The following is an 18,971-nucleotide window of genomic DNA, read 5'->3' on the forward strand; positions in this document are numbered from 1 at the left end:
CACCCCCAAGGCCCTCCAGTTGCCCCCAAACCCCGCCAGCCGCCCCCAATCCTCACCAGCCACCCCCAAGGCCCTCCAGTTGCCCCCAAACCCCGCCAGCCGCCCCCAATCCTCACCAGCCACCCCCAAGGCCCTCCAGTTGCCCCCAAACCCCGCCAGCCGCCCCCAATCCTCACCAGCCACCCCCAAGGCCCTCCAGTTGCCCCCAAACCCCGCCAGCCGCCCCCAATCCTCACCAGCCACCCCCAAGGCCCTCCAGTTGCCCCCCAAACCCTGCCAGCCGCCCCCAATCCTCACCAGCCACCCCCAAGCCCCTCCAGTTGCCCCCAAACCCCGCCAGCCGCCCTCAATCCTCACCAGCCACCCCCAAGCCTCTCCAGTTGCCCCCAAACCCCGCCAGCCGCCCCCAATCCTCACCAGCCACCCCCAAGGCCCTCCAGTTGCCCCCCAAACCCTGCCAGCCGCCCCCAATCCTCACCAGCCACCCCCAAGGCCCTCCAGTTGCCCCCCAAACTCTGCCAGCCGCCCCCAATCCTCACCAGGTGCCCCCAGCCACCCCCAAGCCCCTCCAGTCACCCCAAAACTGCTCCAGCTGCTCCTGTGACGCAGTGGGGGGCGCTGTTACATTCACTCTTTGCTGTATTGTGCTCTGCGTGTGCACGTGGGTGTGTACCTCAATCCCCCCCTCCCCGCAGCACTCTCTGCATGAGGAGGGGGGGTGTCAGTGCCACACCAGCCTGGCCCCACGCTCGGCACCACGCCGCCCAGTGTCAGTGCCACGCTGCTCTGGCCCCTCACTCACACACGCACTCACACACACTCACACACACACTCATACACATGCTCGCACACATGCATACATTCACACACATTCACATGTACACTCACACAGTCGTGCTCACAGGCTCACACACACAGTCACATGCTGACACACACACTCGTGCGCACACACACACACTCGTGCGCGCGCACACACACTCGTGCATGCACACACACACACACTCGTGCGCACACACACACACACACACACACTCGTGCGCACACTCACACATGCACTCTGCCCCCCCACCCCATTTCTGCGGAGCTGCAGAGCCAGGGGGCTGAGGACAGGGTGAGCAGCAGATCCCTGGCAGCTCTCCGGGGTCTGTCTACACTACCCCGCTGGTTCGAACTAGGGGGGGTAATGGAGTCATACAGAGTTGCAAATGAAGCCTGGGATTTGAGTTTCCCAGGCTTCGTTTGCATGAAGCCGGCCGGCGCCATTTTTAATGCCGGCTAGTTCGAACCCCGTGCCACACGGCTACATGCGGCTACACGCAGCACGGACTAGCTGGTTCGGATTAGGCTTCCTATCCGAACTAGCTGTACACCTCGTGGAACAGCAGCCTAATCCGAACTAGCTAGTTCGTGCTGCGTGTAGCCGCGGGCACGGGGTCCGACCTAGCCAGGATTTAAAAATGGCGCCGGCCGGCTTCATGCAAATGAAGCCCAGGAAATTCAAATCCCGGGCTTCATTTGCAACTCTGTATGACTCCATTACCCCCCCTGGTTCGAACCAGCGGGGTAGTGTAGACAGACCCATGGGGATTACGCGGCATGAACTGGGGGCAGGATGCGGCCAGTGCTCACCCGTCGGAGGGGTGTCTCGGGGGTGTGGGTGGAGGGAGGGGAAGTGACCCCAGGATGGCCTGGGCCTGGCCCCAGGGCTGTGGTTGGCTGGAGGGTGGGTGTGGGGGGCGGGGGAGCGACCCGGGCGGTGGCTGGCTGGAGGGTGGGGGCGGGGGAGCGACCCGGACAGAGGCTGCCTGGGGGGTGGCGTGGGGGCGGGGGCAGTGGCCGGCCGTGGCTGTGGGGTGGGGGCGGGGGCGGCGTGGGGGCGGGGAGGACCCGGCAGTGGCGGGGGTGGGGGCGGGGGCGGCGTGGGGGCGGGGGCAGTGGCCGGCCGTGGTTGGGGAGTGGGGGTGGGGGCAGGGGCGGCGTGGGGGTGGGGGCAGTGGCCGGCCGTGGCTGCGGGGTGGGGGTGGGGGCGGGGGCGGCGTGGGGGCGGGGGCAGTGGCCGGCTGTGGCTGGGGGGGGCGGGGCAGTGGCCGGCCGTGGGTGGGGGGGGGCGGGTTCGGCATGGGGGCGGGGGCAGTGGTCGGCCGTGGCTCGGGGGTGGGGGTGGGGTCGGCGTAGGGGCGGGGGCAGTGGCCGGCCGTGGCTGGGGGGTGGGGGCGGCGTGGGGGCGGGGGCAGTGGCCGGCCGTGGCTGGGGGGTGGGGGTGGGGACGGGGTCGGTGTGGGGGCGGGGGCAGTGGCCGGCCGTGGCTGGAGGGTGGGGGCAGGCGGCGTGGGGGCGGGGTCGGGGTCGGCGTGGGGGCGTGGGCAGTGGCCGGCCGTGGCTGGGGGGTGGGGGCGGGGGCAGTGGCCGGCCATGGCTGGGGGTGGGGGCGGGGGCAGTGGTCGGTCGTGGCTGGGGGTGGGGGCGGGGTCGGCGTGGGGGCGGGAGCAGTGGCCGGCCGTGGCTGGGGGGTGGGAGTAGGGGCAGGGGCGGCGTGGGGGCGGGGGCAGTGGCCGGCCGTGGCTGGAGGGTGGGGGCGGGGGCAGTGGCCGGCCGTGGCTGGGGGGTGGGGGTGGGGGCGGGGGCAGTGGCCGGCCGTGGCTGGGGGGTGGGGGCGGGGGCAGTGGCCGGCCATGGCTGGGGGTGGGGGCGGGGGCAGTGGTCGGCCGTGGCTGGGGGTGGGGGCGGGGTCGGCATGGGGGCGGGAGCAGTGGCCGGCCGTGGCTAGGGGGTGGGAGTAGGGGCAGGGGCGGCGTGGGGGTGGGGGCAGTGGCCGGCCGTGGCTGGAGGGTGGGGGCGGGGGCAGTGGCCGTCCGTGGCTGGGGGGTGGGGGCGGGGGCAGCGGCCGGCCGTGGCTGGGGGGTGGGGGCGGGGGCAGCGGCCGGCCGTGGCTGGGGGGTGGGGGCGGGGGCAGCGGCCGGCCGTGGCTGGGGGGTGGGGGCGGGGGCAGTGGCCGGCCGTGGCTGGGGGGTGGGGGCGGGGGCAGTGGCCGGCCGTGGCTGGGGGTGGGGGCGGGGGCAGTGGCCGGCCGTGGCTGGGGGGTGGGGGCGGGGGCAGTGGCCGGCCGTGGCTGGGGGGTGGGGGCGGGGGCAGTGGCCGGCCGTGGCTGGGGGTGGGGACGGGGGCAGTGGCCGGCCGTGGCTGGGGGGTGGGGGCAGTGGCCGGCCGTGGCTGGGGGGTGGGGGCGGGGGCAGCGGCCGGCCGTGGCTGGAGGGTGGGGGCGGGGGCAGCGGCCGGCCGTGGCTGGAGGGTGGGGGCGGGGGCAGCGGCCGGCCGTGGCTGGGGGGGTGGGGGCGGGGGCAGTGGCCGGCCGTGGCTGGGGGGTGGGGGCGGGGGCAGTGGCCGGCCGTGGCTGGGGGGTGGGGGCCGGGGCAGTGGCCGGCCGTGGCTGGGGGGTGGGGGCGGGGGCAGCGGCCGGCCGTGGCTGGGGGTGGGGGCGGGGGCGGGGGCAGTGGCCGGCCGTGGCTGGGGGGTGGGGGCGGGGGCAGCGGCCGGCCGTGGCTGGAGGGTGGGGGCGGGGGCAGTGGCCGGCCGTGGCTGGGGGGTTGGGGGCGGGGGCAGCGGCCGGCCGTGGCTGGGGGTGGGGGCGGGGGCAGTGGCCGGCCGTGGCTGGGGGTGGGGGCGGGGGCAGTGGCCGGCCGTGGCTGGGGGGCGGGGTCGGGGGCGGGGCAGTGGCCGTCCGTGGCTGGGGGGTGGGGGCGGGGGCAGCGGCCGGCCGTGGCTGGGGGGTGGGGGCGGGGGCAGTGGCTGGCCGTGGCTGGGGGGTGGGGGCGGGGGCAGCGGCCGGCCGTGGCTGGGGGGTGGGGGCGGGGGCAGTGGCCGGCCGTGGCTGGGGGTGGGGGCGGGGGCAGTGGCCGGCCGTGGCCGCCTACCTGCGAGCTCCCTGGCCCGGCCCAGCACCTCGTGGGCGTAGAAGGCCGGGAAGACGCCGCGCTCGCCCGTGCGCATGTTGTAGCCGCGGTACCAGAAATCGTCTTCCTCCAGCTCCACCAGCACCGGGTCGTCCACCTCCAGCTCCAGCTCGTCCTCGTGCCGCGGGATGAACCTGCTGGCGGGGCGGCCGGGGGCGGGCGAGGCAGAGCTCAAGGCGGGTGTGGATGCAGCCCCCCCTCGGAGCTCCTAGGAACAGTGGGGCTGCCCCACACGGCCCTGCTGGCCCGGGGGCGGGGAGCTATCGGCTGCTCTGCCCTGCCGATGAAGCCGCTTCCCCCTCTCAGCACCAGGGAGAGGCCCCGAGGGCAGGTTCCCGGCCGGGGGCCGCGCTGGGGGGCTGGGGCAGGTTCCCGGCCGGGGGGCAGCGCTGGGGGGCTGGGGCAGGTTCCCGGCCGGGGGCCGCGCTGGGGGGCTGGGGCAGGTTCCCGGCCGGGGGCCGCGCTGGGGGGCTGGGGCAGGTTCCCGGCCAGGCGGGGGCCGCGCTGGGGGGCTGGGGCAGGTTCCCGGCCGGGGGGCCGCGCTGGGGGGCTGGGGCAGGTTCCCGGCCGGGGGGCAGCGCTGGGGGGCTAGGGCAGGTTCCCGGCCAGGCGGGGGCCGCGCTGGGGGGCTGGGGCAGGTTCCCGGCCGGGGGGGCAGCGCTGGGGGGCTGGGGCAGGTTCCCGGTTGGGGGGGGCAGCGCTGGGGGGCTGGGGCAGGTTCCCGGCCAGGCGGGGGCCACGCTGGGGGGCTGGGGCAGGTTCCCGGCCAGGCGGGGGCCGCGCTGGGGGGCTGGGGCAGGTTCCCGGCCGGGGGGGCAGCGCTGGGGAGCTGGGGCAGGTTCCCGGCCAGGCGGGGGCCGCGCTGGGGGGCTGGGGCAGGTTCCCGGCCGGGGGGGCAGCGCTGGGGAGCTGGGGCAGGTTCCCGGCCAGGCGGGGGCCGCGCTGGGGGGCTGGGGCAGGTTCCCGGCCAGGCGGGGGCCGCGCTGGGGGGCTGGGGCAGGTTCCCAGCCGGGGGGGCAGCGCTGGGGAGCTGGGGCAGGTTCCCGGCCAGGCGGGGGCCGCGCTGGGGGGCTGGGGCAGGTTCCCGGCCAGGCGGGGGGCAGCGCTGGGGGGCTGGGGCAGGTTCCCGGCCGGGGGGGCAGCGCTGGGGAGCTGGGGCAGGTTCCCGGCAGGCGGGGGCCGCGCTGGGGGGCTGGGGCAGGTTCCCGGCAGGCGGGGGCCGCGCTGGGGGGCTGGGGCAGGTTCCCGGCTGGGGGGGCAGCGCTGGGGGGCTGGGGCAGGTTCCCGGCCGGGGGGCCGCGCTGGGGGGCTGGGGCAGGTTCCCGGCCAGGCGGGGGCCGCGCTGGGGGGCTGGGGCAGGTTCCCGGCCAGGCGGGGGCCGCGCTGGGGGGCTGGGGCAGGTTCCCGGCCGGGGGGGCAGCGCTGGGGAGCTGGGGCAGGTTCCCGGCCAGGCGGGGGCCGCGCTGGGGGGCTGGGGCAGGTTCCCGGCCAGGCGGGGGCAGCGCTGGGGGGTTGGGGCAGGTTCCCGGACAGGCGGGGGCAGCGCTGGGGGGCTGGGGCAGGTTCCCGGCCGGGGGGGCAGCGCTGGGGAGCTGGGGCAGGTTCCCGGCCGGGGGGCTGCGCTGGGGGGCTGGGGCAGGTTCCCGGCCGGGGGGCTGCGCTGGGGGGCTGGGGCAGGTTCCCGGCCGGGGGGCTGCGCTGGGGGGCTGGGGCAGGTTCCCGGCCGGGGGGCTGCGCTGGGGGTTTCCGGGCTGCTCTGCTCACCTGAAGACGGCCCGGTGGGTCTGCTCCCGTTCCTCCCCGTTCACCAGGCAGGAGAAGAGGCCGAAGGACTCGGTACCTGGGAGCAGAGGAGGGATCAGGGGGGGTTTCCACTAGCCAAGCAAAGAAGACCTGACCCAGCTGGGCCCCAGTGGGGACCCCCGGCCCGAGCGTCTCAGGGTCTGTCTACACTAACCCGCTGCTTCCAACTAGGGGGCTAATGTAGGCAACCGGAGTTGCAAATGAAGCCTGGGATTTGAATTTCCCGGGCTTCATTTGCATAAAGCCGGCCGGCGCCATTTTTAAATGCCGGCTAGTTCGGACCCCGTGCCCGCGGCTCCAGGCGGCTCCAGGCGGCTCCACGCGGCTCCACGCAGCTACACGGACTAGCTAGTTCGGACTAGGCTTCCGATTCCAAACTACCGTTACTCCTCGTGAAGCCTAGTCCGAACTAGCTACTCCATGCCGCGTGTAGCCGCGTGTAGCCGGGTGTAGCCGCGTGTAGCCGCGCGGCACGGAGTCCGCACTAGCGGACATTTAAAAATGGCGCCGGCCGGCTTTATGCAAATGAAGGCCGGGAAATTCAAATCCCAGGCTTCATTTGCAACTCCGTATGACTACATTACCCCACTAGTTCGAACTAGGGGGGCGGTGTAAACAGACCCAGGGGGAGCAGGCAGGTGTGATGGGCCAGCCCCCGCTGTGGGGGGGGAACGTCTCCAGAGGGGAAGGAGGAGGCCCAGTGGGGCGAGCAGAGGTCCCGGGTCCATTCCCGGCTCATCTCAGGGCTCGTCTGCCGGGCCGCAGGGCCGCCAGGGAGGAAGGGGGCTGCCGGCAGGAATGACTAGGCCCCTCGTCCACGGGAGTGTGGCCCGGCTGGGGGAGGATGTGGGCCACGGAGCAGGCTCACGCGGGCAGCAGGGCGCCCTGCAGGCCACGCCGGCCTCGGCACCACGCACGCAGCCGTGGCTCAGGAGGCCCGTGGCAGCCCGTGGGCCTGGGCGAGGGGCTCTCCGGCGGGGCCAGGAGCCGGCACTTACTGGAGGAGCGGGACGTGCTGTTGACAAAGACATTGAGGAACTTCTTGGAGAAGTGGAGGTCGGCCTCGGGGGAGGAGTCCTCGGAGGAGCTCAGCCCGTCCTGCGCCGTCAGCCCCTCCCCGAACTCCTCGTCCTCCTCCGGCTCGCAGGCCCGCAGCAGCTCGCTGTCGTCGCTCAGCACCGAGGTGCAGCGCCGCAGGCTCACCAGCTCCAGCTGCGTGTTCTCGTCCACCACCAGCGTGTACTTGATGGAGTCGTAGGCCAGGGACTCGTCCAGCGCCCGCGGCTCCAGGCCCGTGGGGGGCGGTGGCAGCGGCAGGTCCTCCTCAAAGCTGGGCGCGGCCTCGGGGAAGGGGGAGCCCTGCAGGTGGCCGAAGTAGGGCGCCTCGTGCTCCTCGGCGGAGTAGCTCAGGCTGAAGCCCCGGTTGGTCTTGGCGGTGGAGACGTCGAGCCCGGGCAGGAAGGCCTCGGGGCTCCGGGCCAGGCTCGCTAACCGGACGTCGTCGATCAGGTCGCTGTCCTCCAGGATCCCCGAGTCCAGGTCCTTATCGACGGCCCAGGCCTCTGGCCCGGGGGCCGGCTCCGTCTGCGTGCCCTGGGCTCCGGGGGCCGGCTCTGAGGCCTGGGTGCTGGGGGCGCCGAAGGGGAAGGTGTGGACGGGCCCCGTGCAGCAGCCCAGCACGGCCAGCCGGTCGAGGGCGGCGGGCTGCCCCAGGAACACGGGCGTGATGGTGTCGTTGGTCGGGTTGCTCAGGAGCAGGCACGGGCCCGAGTCGCTTGCCGGGGGCGAGGCCTGGGGGGCGGGGCTGGTGCTCGTGGGCTTCTCGTCCGCCGTGCCCTGGAGCGAGCTGCGCAGCGTCTCCATGTCCACCAGCTCGATGCTCTGCTGGCAGCAGGCCCGGAGGCCCCGCCTGGCCTGGCTGCCCGGGGAGTCCTGGGGCCCCTCCAGCCCCTCGGGCTCCAGGTCGGAGGCCGGGGAGATGGTGTCGCAGAGGGAGTGGCCTGGGAAGCACTCGTCCGGGCACCGGAGCGGGTACGAGCCCTCCGAGATCATCTTGTTGACCAGGTTGCTGAGCAGCCAGGGGGAGTCCGAGTCCTCGCTCAGGTCCGGCTCCGACTCCGAGTCCGAGTCGTACTCGCTGGTCCCCTCGCCAGCCCCCTCGGGCAGGAGCTGGGGCCTGACGGGCAGGTAGAAGGAGCGGCGGATGCTCTCCAGGCTGTGGTCCGGGTCGATCTTTAGATCCAGGGGGCTGGAGCCGGACACGTCTGTCTGGTCGAGGGGGGCCGAGGAGTCCTCCGGGTTCAAGGTGTCATAGTACCCCTCCATCTTCAGGTCGGCCAGGCTCTCCCTCCCCACCATGCTCAAGCGGCTCTCCGGCAGCTCCCCCTCCAAGGCCCCCTCCTCCTCCTGCTTGCGCTGAGCCAGCAGCAGCGCGTCCTTGAGGCTCATCACCCCCCGGCCTTCCAGCTCCGTCTCCAGCTCCGCCTCCGAGGTGGGGGAACTGGCCTCCTCGATGGAGTTGGTGAGGTGGGAGGACCTGCCGCTGCTGCTGCCGCTGCTCAGGTCCAGCTCCGTCTCCGAGATGGAGGAGATCATGTTGCTGGCCAGGCGGCCCCCGCAGGCGAAAGCCGCCTCGATCTCCCCCTCGACGTCGGAGTCGGAGCCCGGGGAGCTGAGGGCCTCGCCGTGGCGGCCGCGGGGCAGGAACGGCTTTGAGTTCCGGCTGGTGAGATCTGCCTCGATGCCGGGGTCGGACGACGGAGACGTGGTCTCGGAGGAGCCCGAGGGGAGCCCCCGGAGGCTGGCGGCCCTGCTGCTGTGCGGGCCCTCCCCTTCGGAGCTCAGCTGCTCGCTCAGGCCTCGCAGGCAGGCATAGGACCCCGCGGGGCCCCCGCCGGCCCCCTCCCGCCCATCAGCGAAGACTCGGGCTCCAGGGCTCTTGGGCGGCTCCTCCTCGGAGAGCGGGGTGCTGGCCTGGCTGAGGAGGGGGCTGGGGGAGCCCCGAGTGAGAGCCAGGCCTGTCTCGCCGCCCACGGGGCTCCCCTCCTCTCGGGGCTCTCGGCTCTCCTGCGCCGGCTCGGGGCCGTGGCTGTCGGTGGCTCGGGGCTGCGAGCAGGGGGCTGGGGGGGGAGCGGCAGGCCCTGTTGGAGAGAGAGGCGGTTTAGCCGGCGGCCGGCGGAGGGGAGCCGGGGGATGCGGTGAGCACGGCGCCGAGGAGGTGAGGTTCATGTTATAATCTTCCCCGGCTCTGTGCGGCGCTTGGTTACCATGGGCCAGAGACTCATGTCTGTTGCCTTCCGAGTCATACTGGGAGGGTGTGAGCAGCGCCGGAGCCTGGCCCCCTTCCTCAGGGCTCAGCCCCAGGCCGCGCCGGCTGTCCTGGCAGGGGCCGTCCTGGACACACGGGTGGGAAGGAGACAGGTGCCCTGGAGAGAGAGCAGAGAGCCGAGCTCAGGGCTTGAACCAGCCCCCCGGCCGGGTCCCTCCCTCCCCCTGCGCCCCATGGGGACGGTGCCCTGTGCTGAGGCGGGACGGAGCCGCGGCGCCACGTCCCTCCGGGCACCAGGGAGAGCAGGATGGGCCCCAAGTGCCTTGTGGGGAGGCCCCGGCGGCCCGGCAGCCTCGGCGCTCGGCAGGCAGGGGGCTGGGACGGCCGCCGTGGCCAGGCGGGGCTGGACTGCGTGGCTGGGTGGGATCCCCTGTGGCGTGTGGAGAGGGGCAGCCCAGCGCCGGGGGCAAGGAATCCTGCCGCCAGCCCCCCTCGTCCGCGGGAGCCGGGGACGTGCCCAGCGGGTCCCACCAGGCACTGGGCTGCCTGAGGGCAGGCCTGGGGGGCGAGGAAACGCGACTCTGCCCAGCCCCCTCCCTGGGGTCCCTCGCCCTCCCCCCGATTTCCCACCCGGCCCCAGGGCGAGAGCTGCCCCACAGCTGAGCTCAGACCCACGCGCGCCTGCCCAGGCTGCCCCAGGGTGGGGGAGGGTCGTGCGCTCACCAGTGTGCGAGGACGAGGAGGAGGAGGAGGAGTGGCGAAGGGTCTCCTGCCAGGTGGCCCGCTGGGCGGGGGGAGGAGGCGGGGAGCTGCCATTGTTGTTCAGCGAGTCCTGGTCAGGAAGAAGGAGGAAACATCAGACGGGGGCAGAGCAAAGGCCCGTCCAGCCCGTGTCCTCCACTGTGGGCGGTGCCGGGGCCCCGGAGGGAGCGAACAGACCAGGGAACCCTCCCGGGTCCCTCCCCTGTCGCCCATTCCCAGCCCCTGACAAACCAAGGCCAGGGACCCATCCCTGCCCAGCCTGGCTAACAGCCAGTGATGGCCCTGTCCCCATGAATGTCTGTTTTGAACCCTGTTAGAGTCCCAGCCTGCACACCATCCTCTGGCGAGGAGTTCCACAGGTTGTCTGTGCTGTGTGACCAAATGCTGCCTTGGGTTTGTTTTAGCCCTGGTGCCTATGAAAGAGGAGAGCCAGTGAGTGCAGGAAATGGGTCTGGGGGCGAGGGGTGGGAGGGCCAGAGGTAAGGGGGGGCTCCCCTAGCAGTGCTTCATGGGGATCGGTCTCCTAGAGCAAAGCTGGGCTGGGCACCTGCCAGTGAAAGTGGTGGCAAAGGTGTGAAATAGCAACAGCCCCACAGGGCTCCCCCTCGGCCCCTGGCTGGCAGCACTGGGGGGCCTGCTGGTCTGAGGGGGACCAAGGCGAAGGCCACATGCAGCTAGGACAGGCCCCTCCGGGCCTGGGATCCCTGCTGGCCCCTGCCGTGGCTGAACAGCCCAGTCAGCAACGCTGTGTCACGTTATCGGATTGTGAGGGGAGCAGCCGGGTCTCTGCTGCGCCCGTGGGGGGGGGTTCGCCCCAAAGTGGTACAAAGGGGCCCATGTGACGTGTCAAACAAAAGCTTATTGGCTGCCGGTTCTGAATATGCTCTTCATATGCCTGTATAATGCCTGTGTGCGGAGCTAGGAACCTGTACTCTGCATGGCGACTGGAATCTCTCTGTATCGGGGGAGCCGTGTCAGTCTGAATCTGCAAACGCGGCGAGGAGTCCTGTGGCACCTGAGAGACTAACCAACATGTCGGAGCATACGCTTCCGTGGGCAAAGACCCACTACATGCATCTGACGAAGTGGGTCTTTGCCCACGGAAGCTCATGCTCCGACACTTCGGTTAGTCTATGAGGTGCCACAGGACTCCTCGCTGCTTTTGGAAGTTTCTCTGTATGTGGTTGAGCAATGGGCCAGGAATGTTTGCCTATGGACGTGCTAATGAGCAAGTCTCCAGGGAACAATGGATCTCTGGAGGCCAAAGACACACCTGGCCAGTGGCCACGTGACTCTAGCTGGCTTGGAAGGAACCAGGAGGGGTATAAATAGGCCATGTGGCCGACTCCATGTGGTCTCCAGATCTGCTCCTGACCCCAGATATGGCCTCACAGGGAATCACGAGCTGGGAAGACCTGTGGACCCAGCCTGGCATAGGATGTGCACCAAGGACTTTTAACCAGCAGCTGCAATATCGCTGCTATGAGCCTGCATCGAGGACTGGGAGATTCGGTGCATGTAACGTACTGTACTTTAACAACCTTACTCTCAGGCTTTTCTTTCTTGTGATAATAAACCTTTAGATATAGATTCTAAAGGATTGGCCCAGCGTGATTTGTGGGTAAGATCCAGAGGGTAAATTGACCAGGGATCTGTGGCTGGTTTCTTGGAACCGGACAGAACTTGTTCGGGGTAGGTGGGATTGGGTGCTAGGACCCCCCACCTGTGTATGAGGCCCGGGGCCATCTGGGGCACGGATATTGCTGGGGTGTCGGGGGGGGGGGGTTTGCTCGGGAGGCTTCAGGCAGGCGGCTGAAGCGCTCTGTGGGACTGGTTTGTGGCCTGTTTGGAGAGGTCACCAGTCAGGGGGACTGTAAGAAGCCCCGGATTTGAGCAATTCGCCCTGAGCGGCGCCCTCAGCTGTGCCCAGACATGGCCCGGTCCGTCACACCCTGTAACCCCCACGGACCCCCCGTTCCACACCCCCGGCCTCCCTTCCACCCACGGAAACACCCCCACACCACATAAACATACAGAAACACACACACCCCACGCACAGAAACACCCCCACATCACACACACACACAAACACAGAAACACCCTCCCACAAACACCCCCACACCACACACACACAGAAACACACACACACACACACAGAAACACCCTCCCACACACAGAAACACACCCACACCACACACCCCAAACACCCTAAACAGAAACACACACACACCCAACACACACAAACACCCCCCCACAGACACATCCATGCACCACATACAGAAACACACCCACACCACACACACACACACAGAAAAACACACCCACACCATGCTAAGAAACACCCTCCTACGTACAGAAACACCACCACACCACACACACACAGAAACACACACACAGAACCCCCCCCCAGAAACACACACACCCCACACAGAAACATACCCACACCACACACACACAGAAACACACACACCATGCACAGAAACACCCCCCACAGAGCCTTGGTGCGTCTGCACAGCGCCTTAGGGTGAGTCTGCACAGAGCCTTAGGGTGCGTCTGCACAGCGCCTTAGGGTGAGTCTGCACAGCGCCTTAGGGTGCGTCTGCACAGCGCCTTAGGGTGAGTCTGCACAGCGCCTTAGGGTGCGTCTGCACAGCGCCTTAGGGTGAGTCTGCACAGAGCCTTAGGGTCAGTCTGCACAGCGCCTTACGGTGAGTCTGCACAGCCTTAGGGTGAGTCTGCACAGCGCCTTAGGGTGAGTCTGCACAGAGCCTTAGGGTGAGTCTGCACAGCGCCTTAGGGTGAGTCTGCACAGAGCCTTAGGGTCAGTCTGCACAGAGCCTCAGTGTCCGTCTGCACAGCGCCTTAGGGTGCGTCTGCACAGCGCCTTAGGGTGAGTCTGCACAGCGCCTTAGGGTGCGTCTGCACAGCGCCTTAGGGTGCGTCTGCACAGCCTTAGGGTGAGTCTGCACAGAGCCTTAGGGTGCGTCTGCACAGAGCCTTAGGGTGAGTCTGCACAGAGCCTTAGGGTGAGTCTGCACAGCGCCTTAGGGTGCGTCTGCACAGCGCCTTAGGGTGAGTCTGCACAGCCTTAGGGTGAGTCTGCACAGAGCCTTAGGGTGCGTCTGCACAGAGCCTTAGGGTGAGTCTGCACAGAGCCTTAGGGTGCGTCTGCACAGAGCCTTAGGGTGAGTCTGCACAGAGCCTTAGGGTGCGTCTGCACAGAGCCTTAGGGTGAGTCTGCACAGCGCCTTAGGGTGCGTCTGCACAGCGCCTTAGGGTGCGTCTGCACAGAGCCTTAGGGTGAGTCTGCACAGCGCCTTAGGGTGCGTCTGCACAGCGCCTTAGGGTGCGTCTGCACAGCGCCTTAGGGTGCGTCTGCACAGAGCCTTAGGGTGAGTCTGCACAGCGCCTTAGGGTGCGTCTGCACAGAGCCTTAGGGTGAGTCTGCACAGCCTTAGGGTGCGTCTGCACAGAGCCTTAGGGTGCGTCTGCACAGAGCCTTAGGGTGCGTCTGCACAGCCTTAGGGTGAGTCTGCACAGAGCCTTAGGGTGCGTCTGCACAGAGCCTTAGGGTGCGTCTGCACAGAGCCTTAGGGTGAGTCTGCATAGGGCCTTAGGGTGCGTCTGCACAGAGCCTTAGGGTGCGTCTGCACAGCGCCTTAGGGTGCGTCTGCACAGCGCCTTAAGGTGCGTCTGCACAGGGCCTTAGGGTGCGTCTGCACAGGGCCTTAGGGTGCGTCTGCACAGAGCCTTAGGGTGAGTCTGCACAGAGCCTCAGTGTGAGTCTGCACAGAGCCTTAGGGTGCGTCTGCACAGCGCCTTAGGGTGCGTCTGCACAGCGCCTTAGGGTGCGTCTGCACAGAGCCTTAGTGTGAGTCTGCACAGAGCCTTAGGGTGCGTCTGCACAGCGCCTTAGGGTGCGTCTGCACAGAGCCTTAGTGTGAGTCTGCACAGAGCCTTAGGGTGCGTCTGCACAGCGCCTTAGGGTGCGTCTGCACAGAGCCTTAGGGTGCGTCTGCACAGCGCCTTAGGGTGCGTCTGCACAGAGCCTTAGTGTGAGTCTGCACAGAGCCTTAGGGTGCGTCTGCACAGCGCCTTAGGGTGCGTCTGCACAGCGCCTTAGGGTGCGTCTGCACAGAGCCTTAGTGTGAGTCTGCACAGAGCCTTAGGGTGCGTCTGCACAGCGCCTTAGGGTGCGTCTGCACAGAGCCTTAGCTCGAAATGAGCTACGCAAATTGAGTGGCTGATTTCGAGTGGAACGATGGTCACCGGGACGTCAGAATAAGCTGCCCGTTATATCGAAATCTATTTCAAAGTAACAGGCTGTCTCAAAAGTCGCGGACTAGCTATTTCAGGGGAGTCCTGGTATCCCCAACACTGCTCCGCCATGTAGACGTACCTTAGGGACCAACAACACATGTAGATGGTAGCGCGAGCTTCCGTGGGCACCGCCCGCTTCCTGCCAGGGGGGCAGACACTGGGGTAAGTTGCCCGGGGGGGGCTGTGGAGTCTCCATCCCTGGAGATACTTAGGAGCAGGTTGGACAGGCACCTGTCAGGGATGGTCTAGACGGGGCCTGGTCCTGCCGGGACTGGACTCCGTGTCCTCTCAAGGACCCTTCCAGCCCCGAGTCTGTGGCAGTGACTCTCGCTAGCCGCGCTCGCCAGCAGAAGGCTGCGGACTGCGAGGTGCTGCACGGCCTGGCTCCCGGCAGCGGGCCCAGGGCGGTTTGGGACCCGACGAGACGTGGCTGCAGGGCGCCGGGGTGGGAGCTGCCTGGAGTCGGTGGGACTCACTGCAGCGCCAGGAGGCAGGGCCCGGCCGTGGGGCCCGGAGGCGTGTCTGACACAGCAGCCGGCTCACTGAGACCTGGGCAAAGGCTGCCAGCAGACTGGCCTGGAAGGCCCGGTGGCGTCACTGGCCTTGGCAGAGGAGACTCGGGGGAGCTGCGGGTGCGAGGGGGATGGAGCGAGAAGCCGAGCGAGGGGCTGGCGGGTTCCGCGGGCGCGAGGGGCCGGCCAGCCCCGGGGGGAGGGGTTGTGAGGCCGGGCTCTGTCCTGGCGTATCCAGTGCTGCTGGGGGAGGCTTGGCCGGCCGGCAGCCACGCACATGCTGAGCAGCACCCGTCTGGCGGGCCTTGCTGGGAACGGTCAGGCCGGGGGCCCACGGGTCCTGCAGGGGCTCCCCTCCGTCTCCTCGTTAGTCACTCTGTGCTGGATTGTGCTCTGGGCGTACCTCAGTTTCCCCCCGCATGGGGGGCTGGGCATGGCTCACCCCAGACCTGTGCTGGGCCCAGACACCTGAGGGCCAGACGCAGGAGATGACGACTAGCCCGGAAGGCGGGCAACGGGCGGGCGGGGCTGCCCCAGGCTGGGGCAGGGCCTGTGGGAAGGGGCAGTCTCAGCTGGGTTAGGGTGGGAGAAGGGGCCTAGAGCAGGAAAAGGGGGGAGGGGCCCAGGGACGAGGCCCCCCCAGCGGAACGAGGCCGCCTGCTCTCGGCGCCTGCGCTAACATCGACCCCGCTGTGCCGTGTCCCGGGGAGCCAAGAGCCCTTCTCTTCTACCTGCCGCCGGAGAGTCCCCTCTGGCTGCGGGGGTGCAGGGCCGGGGACTCTGAGGCTTGGTGACACGTCCCTGCGGCTGCGCCCCGGGGGAGGCGCGTGGCCACGAGCTGCAGAGCAGAGCAGGGACCGAGGGCCCAGCCCAGCAGCGGCTCCCTGAGACCCGGCGGGAGCCAGCGGCGTTCCAGCCCTGCCGCAGGCTGCACCCGGAGCTGTGCATGGGGGTCCGGGATCGACTCCGCATGTTTCACTCCGGCCCGTTCGTCCCTCCTCGGAACAAACCCCACAGGACACGAGCTACGGGACGGGCCAGCGGGCTCCCTTGGGCCACAGCAGGGACGGGGCTGGGCCTCTGGGCCTGGGAGAACCTGGGGGGGGGGAAGGATTAGAACCTCTCCCCTGTGTGAGGGGGGCTGGGGGGCACAGGGAGCACTGGGGTGTGTGAGGGGAGGTGGGGGATGGGTTATCACCTCTCCCCTGTGTGAGGGGGGCTGGGGGGCACAGGGCGCACTGGGGTGTCTGAGGGGAGGTGGGGGATGGGTTATAACCTCTCCCGTGTGAGGAGGGGCTGGGGGGCACAGGGCGCACTGGGGTGTCTGAGGGGAGGTGGGGGATGGGTTATGACCTCTCCCCTGTGTAAGGGGGGGCTGGGGGGCACAGGGAGCACTGGGGTGTCTGAGGGAGGTGGGGGATGGGTTATAACATCTCCCCTGTGTGAGGGGGGCTGGGGGGCACAGGGAGCACTGGGGTGTGTGAGGGGAGGTGGGGGATGGGTTATAACCTCTCCCCTGTGTAAGAGGAGGCTGGGGGGCACAGGGAGCACTGGGGTGTCTGAGGGGAGGTGGGGGATGGGTTATAACCTCTCCCCTGTGTAAGGGGGGCTGGGGGGGCAGAGGGAGCACTGGGGTGTCTACAGGGAGGTGGGGGATGGGCTATAACCTCTCCCCTGTGTGAGGGGGGCTGGGGGGCACAGGGAGCACTGGGGTGTGTAAGGGGAGGTGGGGGATGGGTTATAACCTCTCCCCTGTGTAAGAGGGTTTGGGGGGCACAGGGAGCACTGGGGTGTGTTAGGGGAGGTGGGGGATGGGTTATAACCTCTCCCCTGTGTAAGGGGGCGCTGGGGGGCACAGGGAGCACTGGGGTGTCTGATGAGGGTGGGGGATGGGTTATAACCTCTCCCCTGTGTGAGGGGGGCTGGGGGGCACAGGGCGCACTGGGGTGTCTGAGGGGAGGTGGGGGATGGGTTATAACCTCTCCCCTGTGTAAGGGGGGCTGGGGGGGCACAGGGAGCACTGGGGTGTCTGAGGGGAGGTGGGGGATGGGTTATAACCTCTCCCCTGTGTAAGGGGGGCTGGGGGGGCACAGGGAGCACTGGGGTGTCTGAGGGGAGGGGGGATGGGTTATGACCTCTCCCCTGTGTAAGGGGGTTGGGGGGGGGCACAGGGAGCACTGGGGTGTCTGAGGGGGGTGGGGGGCACAGGGAGCACTGGGGTGTCTGAGGGGAGGTGGGGGATGGGTTATGACCTCTCCCCTGTGTAAGGGGGTTGGGGGGGGGGGGCACAGGGAGCACTGGGGTGTCTGAGGGGGGTGGGGGGCACAGGGGGCACTGGGGTGTCTGAGGGGGGTGGGGGGCACAGGGAGCACTGGGGTGTCTGAGGGGGGTGGGGGGCACAGGGGGCACTGGGGTGTCTGAGGGGAGGTGGGGGATGGGTTATAACCTCTCCCCTGTGTAAGGGGGTTGGGGGGGGCACAGGGAGCACTGGGGTGTCTGAGGGGGGTGGGGGGCACAGGGAGCACTGGGGTGTCTGAGGGGAGGTGGGGGATGGGTTATGACCTCTCCCCTGTGTAAGGGGGTTGGGGGGGGGGCACAGGGAGCACTGGGGTGTCTGAGGGGGGTGGGGGGCACAGGGGGCACTGGGGTGTCTGAGGGGGGTGGGGGGCACAGGGAGCACTGGGGTGTCTGAGGGGGGTGGGGGGCACAGGGGGCACTGGGGTGTCTGAGGGGAGGTGGGGGATGGGTTATAACCTCTCCCCTGTGTAAGGGGGTTGGGGGGGGCACAGGGAGCACTGGGGTGTCTGAGGGGGGTGGGGGGCACAGGGGGCACTGGGGTGTCTGAGGGGGGTGGGGGGCACAGGGGGCACTGGGGTGTCTGAGGGGGGTGGGGGGCACAGGGGGCACTGGGGTGTCTGAGGGGGGTGGGGGGCACAGGGGGCACTGGGGTGTCTGAGGGGATTTGCTTGTGAGGCTTCTCGCTGGCCAGGGGGGCAGCTGGAGTACTTGGTGCGGCTGGTTTGGTATTTTACAGAGAGGCCCCCAGGCTTGGGTTGGAAGTGGCCCCTCCGCACCACACACACACACACACACACACACACACACACACACACACACGGCAGGGCCCCTCCGCACCCCACACACACACACACACACACACACACACACGGCAGGGCCCCTCCGCACCACACACACACACACACACACACACACACACACACGGCAGGGCCCCTCCGCACCACACACACACACACACACACACACACACACACACGGCAGGGCCCCTCCGCACCACACACACACACACACACACATACACACACACACACACGGCAGGGCCCCTCCGCACCACACACACACACACACACGGCAGGGCCCCTCCGCACCACACACACACACACACACACACACACACACACACACGGCAGGGCCCCTCCGCACCACACACACACACACACACGGCAGGGCCCCTCCGCACCACACACACACACACACACACACACACACACGGCAGGGCCCCTCCGCACCCCCCCCCCCACACACACACACACACGGCAGGGCCCCTCCGCACCACACACACACACACACATACACACACACACACACGGCAGGGCCCCTCCGCACCACACACACACACACACACACACACACACACACGGCAGGGCCCCTCCGCACCCCACACACACACACACACACACACACACACACACACACACACACGGCAGGGCCCCTCCGCACCACACACACACACACACACACACACACACACGGCAGGGCCCCTCCGCACCACACACACACACACACACACGGCAGGGCCCCTCCGCACCCCACACACACACACACACACACACACACGGCAGGGCCCCTCCGCACCACACACACACACACACACACACACACACGGCAGGGCCCCTCCGCACCCCCCCCCCACACACACACACGGCAGGGCCCCTCCGCACCCCACACACACACACACACACGGCAGGGCCCCTCCGCACCACACACACACACACACACACACACACACGGCAGGGCCCCTCCGCACCCCCCCCCCCCACACACACACACGGCAGGGCCCCTCCGCACCACACACACACACACACACACACACACACACGGCAGGGCCCCTCCGCACCACACACACACACACACACACACGGCAGGGCCCCTCCGCACCACACACACACACACACACACACACGGCAGGGCCCCTCCGCACCACACACACACACACACACACACACACGGCAGGGCCCCTCCGCACCCCCCCCCCCACACACACACACACGGCAGGGCCCCTCCGCACCACACACACACACACACACACACACGGCAGGGCCCCTCCGCACCACACAC

At 69.0% G+C, this 18,971-nt stretch overlaps 1 protein-coding gene across 3 annotated transcripts in view; it reads right to left on the bottom strand.

Moving 5' to 3' along the window:
- Positions 1–18,971, bottom strand: part of MAPK8IP2 (mitogen-activated protein kinase 8 interacting protein 2) — a 51,955-nt gene that overhangs the window by 12,826 nt on the left and 20,158 nt on the right. Inside the window, exons 4-8 of one of the 3 annotated variants that reach the window (XM_075916730.1) lie at positions 9,745–9,853; positions 9,020–9,178; positions 6,752–8,893; positions 5,715–5,790; positions 3,912–4,087 (exon numbers count right to left, since the gene is read on the bottom strand). In XM_075916730.1, the coding sequence (XP_075772845.1) occupies positions 3,912–4,087; positions 5,715–5,790; positions 6,752–8,893; positions 9,020–9,178; positions 9,745–9,853 (2,662 nt within the window). Of the gene's footprint in view, positions 1–3,911; positions 4,088–5,714; positions 5,791–6,751; positions 9,179–9,744; positions 9,854–18,971 lie in introns of all 3 variants that reach the window. The other 2 variants (XM_075916729.1, XM_075916728.1) reach the window with 2 other exon arrangements.

Source organism: Pelodiscus sinensis, unplaced genomic scaffold (assembly GCF_049634645.1).
Source record: "Pelodiscus sinensis isolate JC-2024 unplaced genomic scaffold, ASM4963464v1 ctg58, whole genome shotgun sequence".
In the NCBI taxonomy this organism is placed as follows: Eukaryota; Metazoa; Chordata; order Testudines; family Trionychidae; genus Pelodiscus; species Pelodiscus sinensis.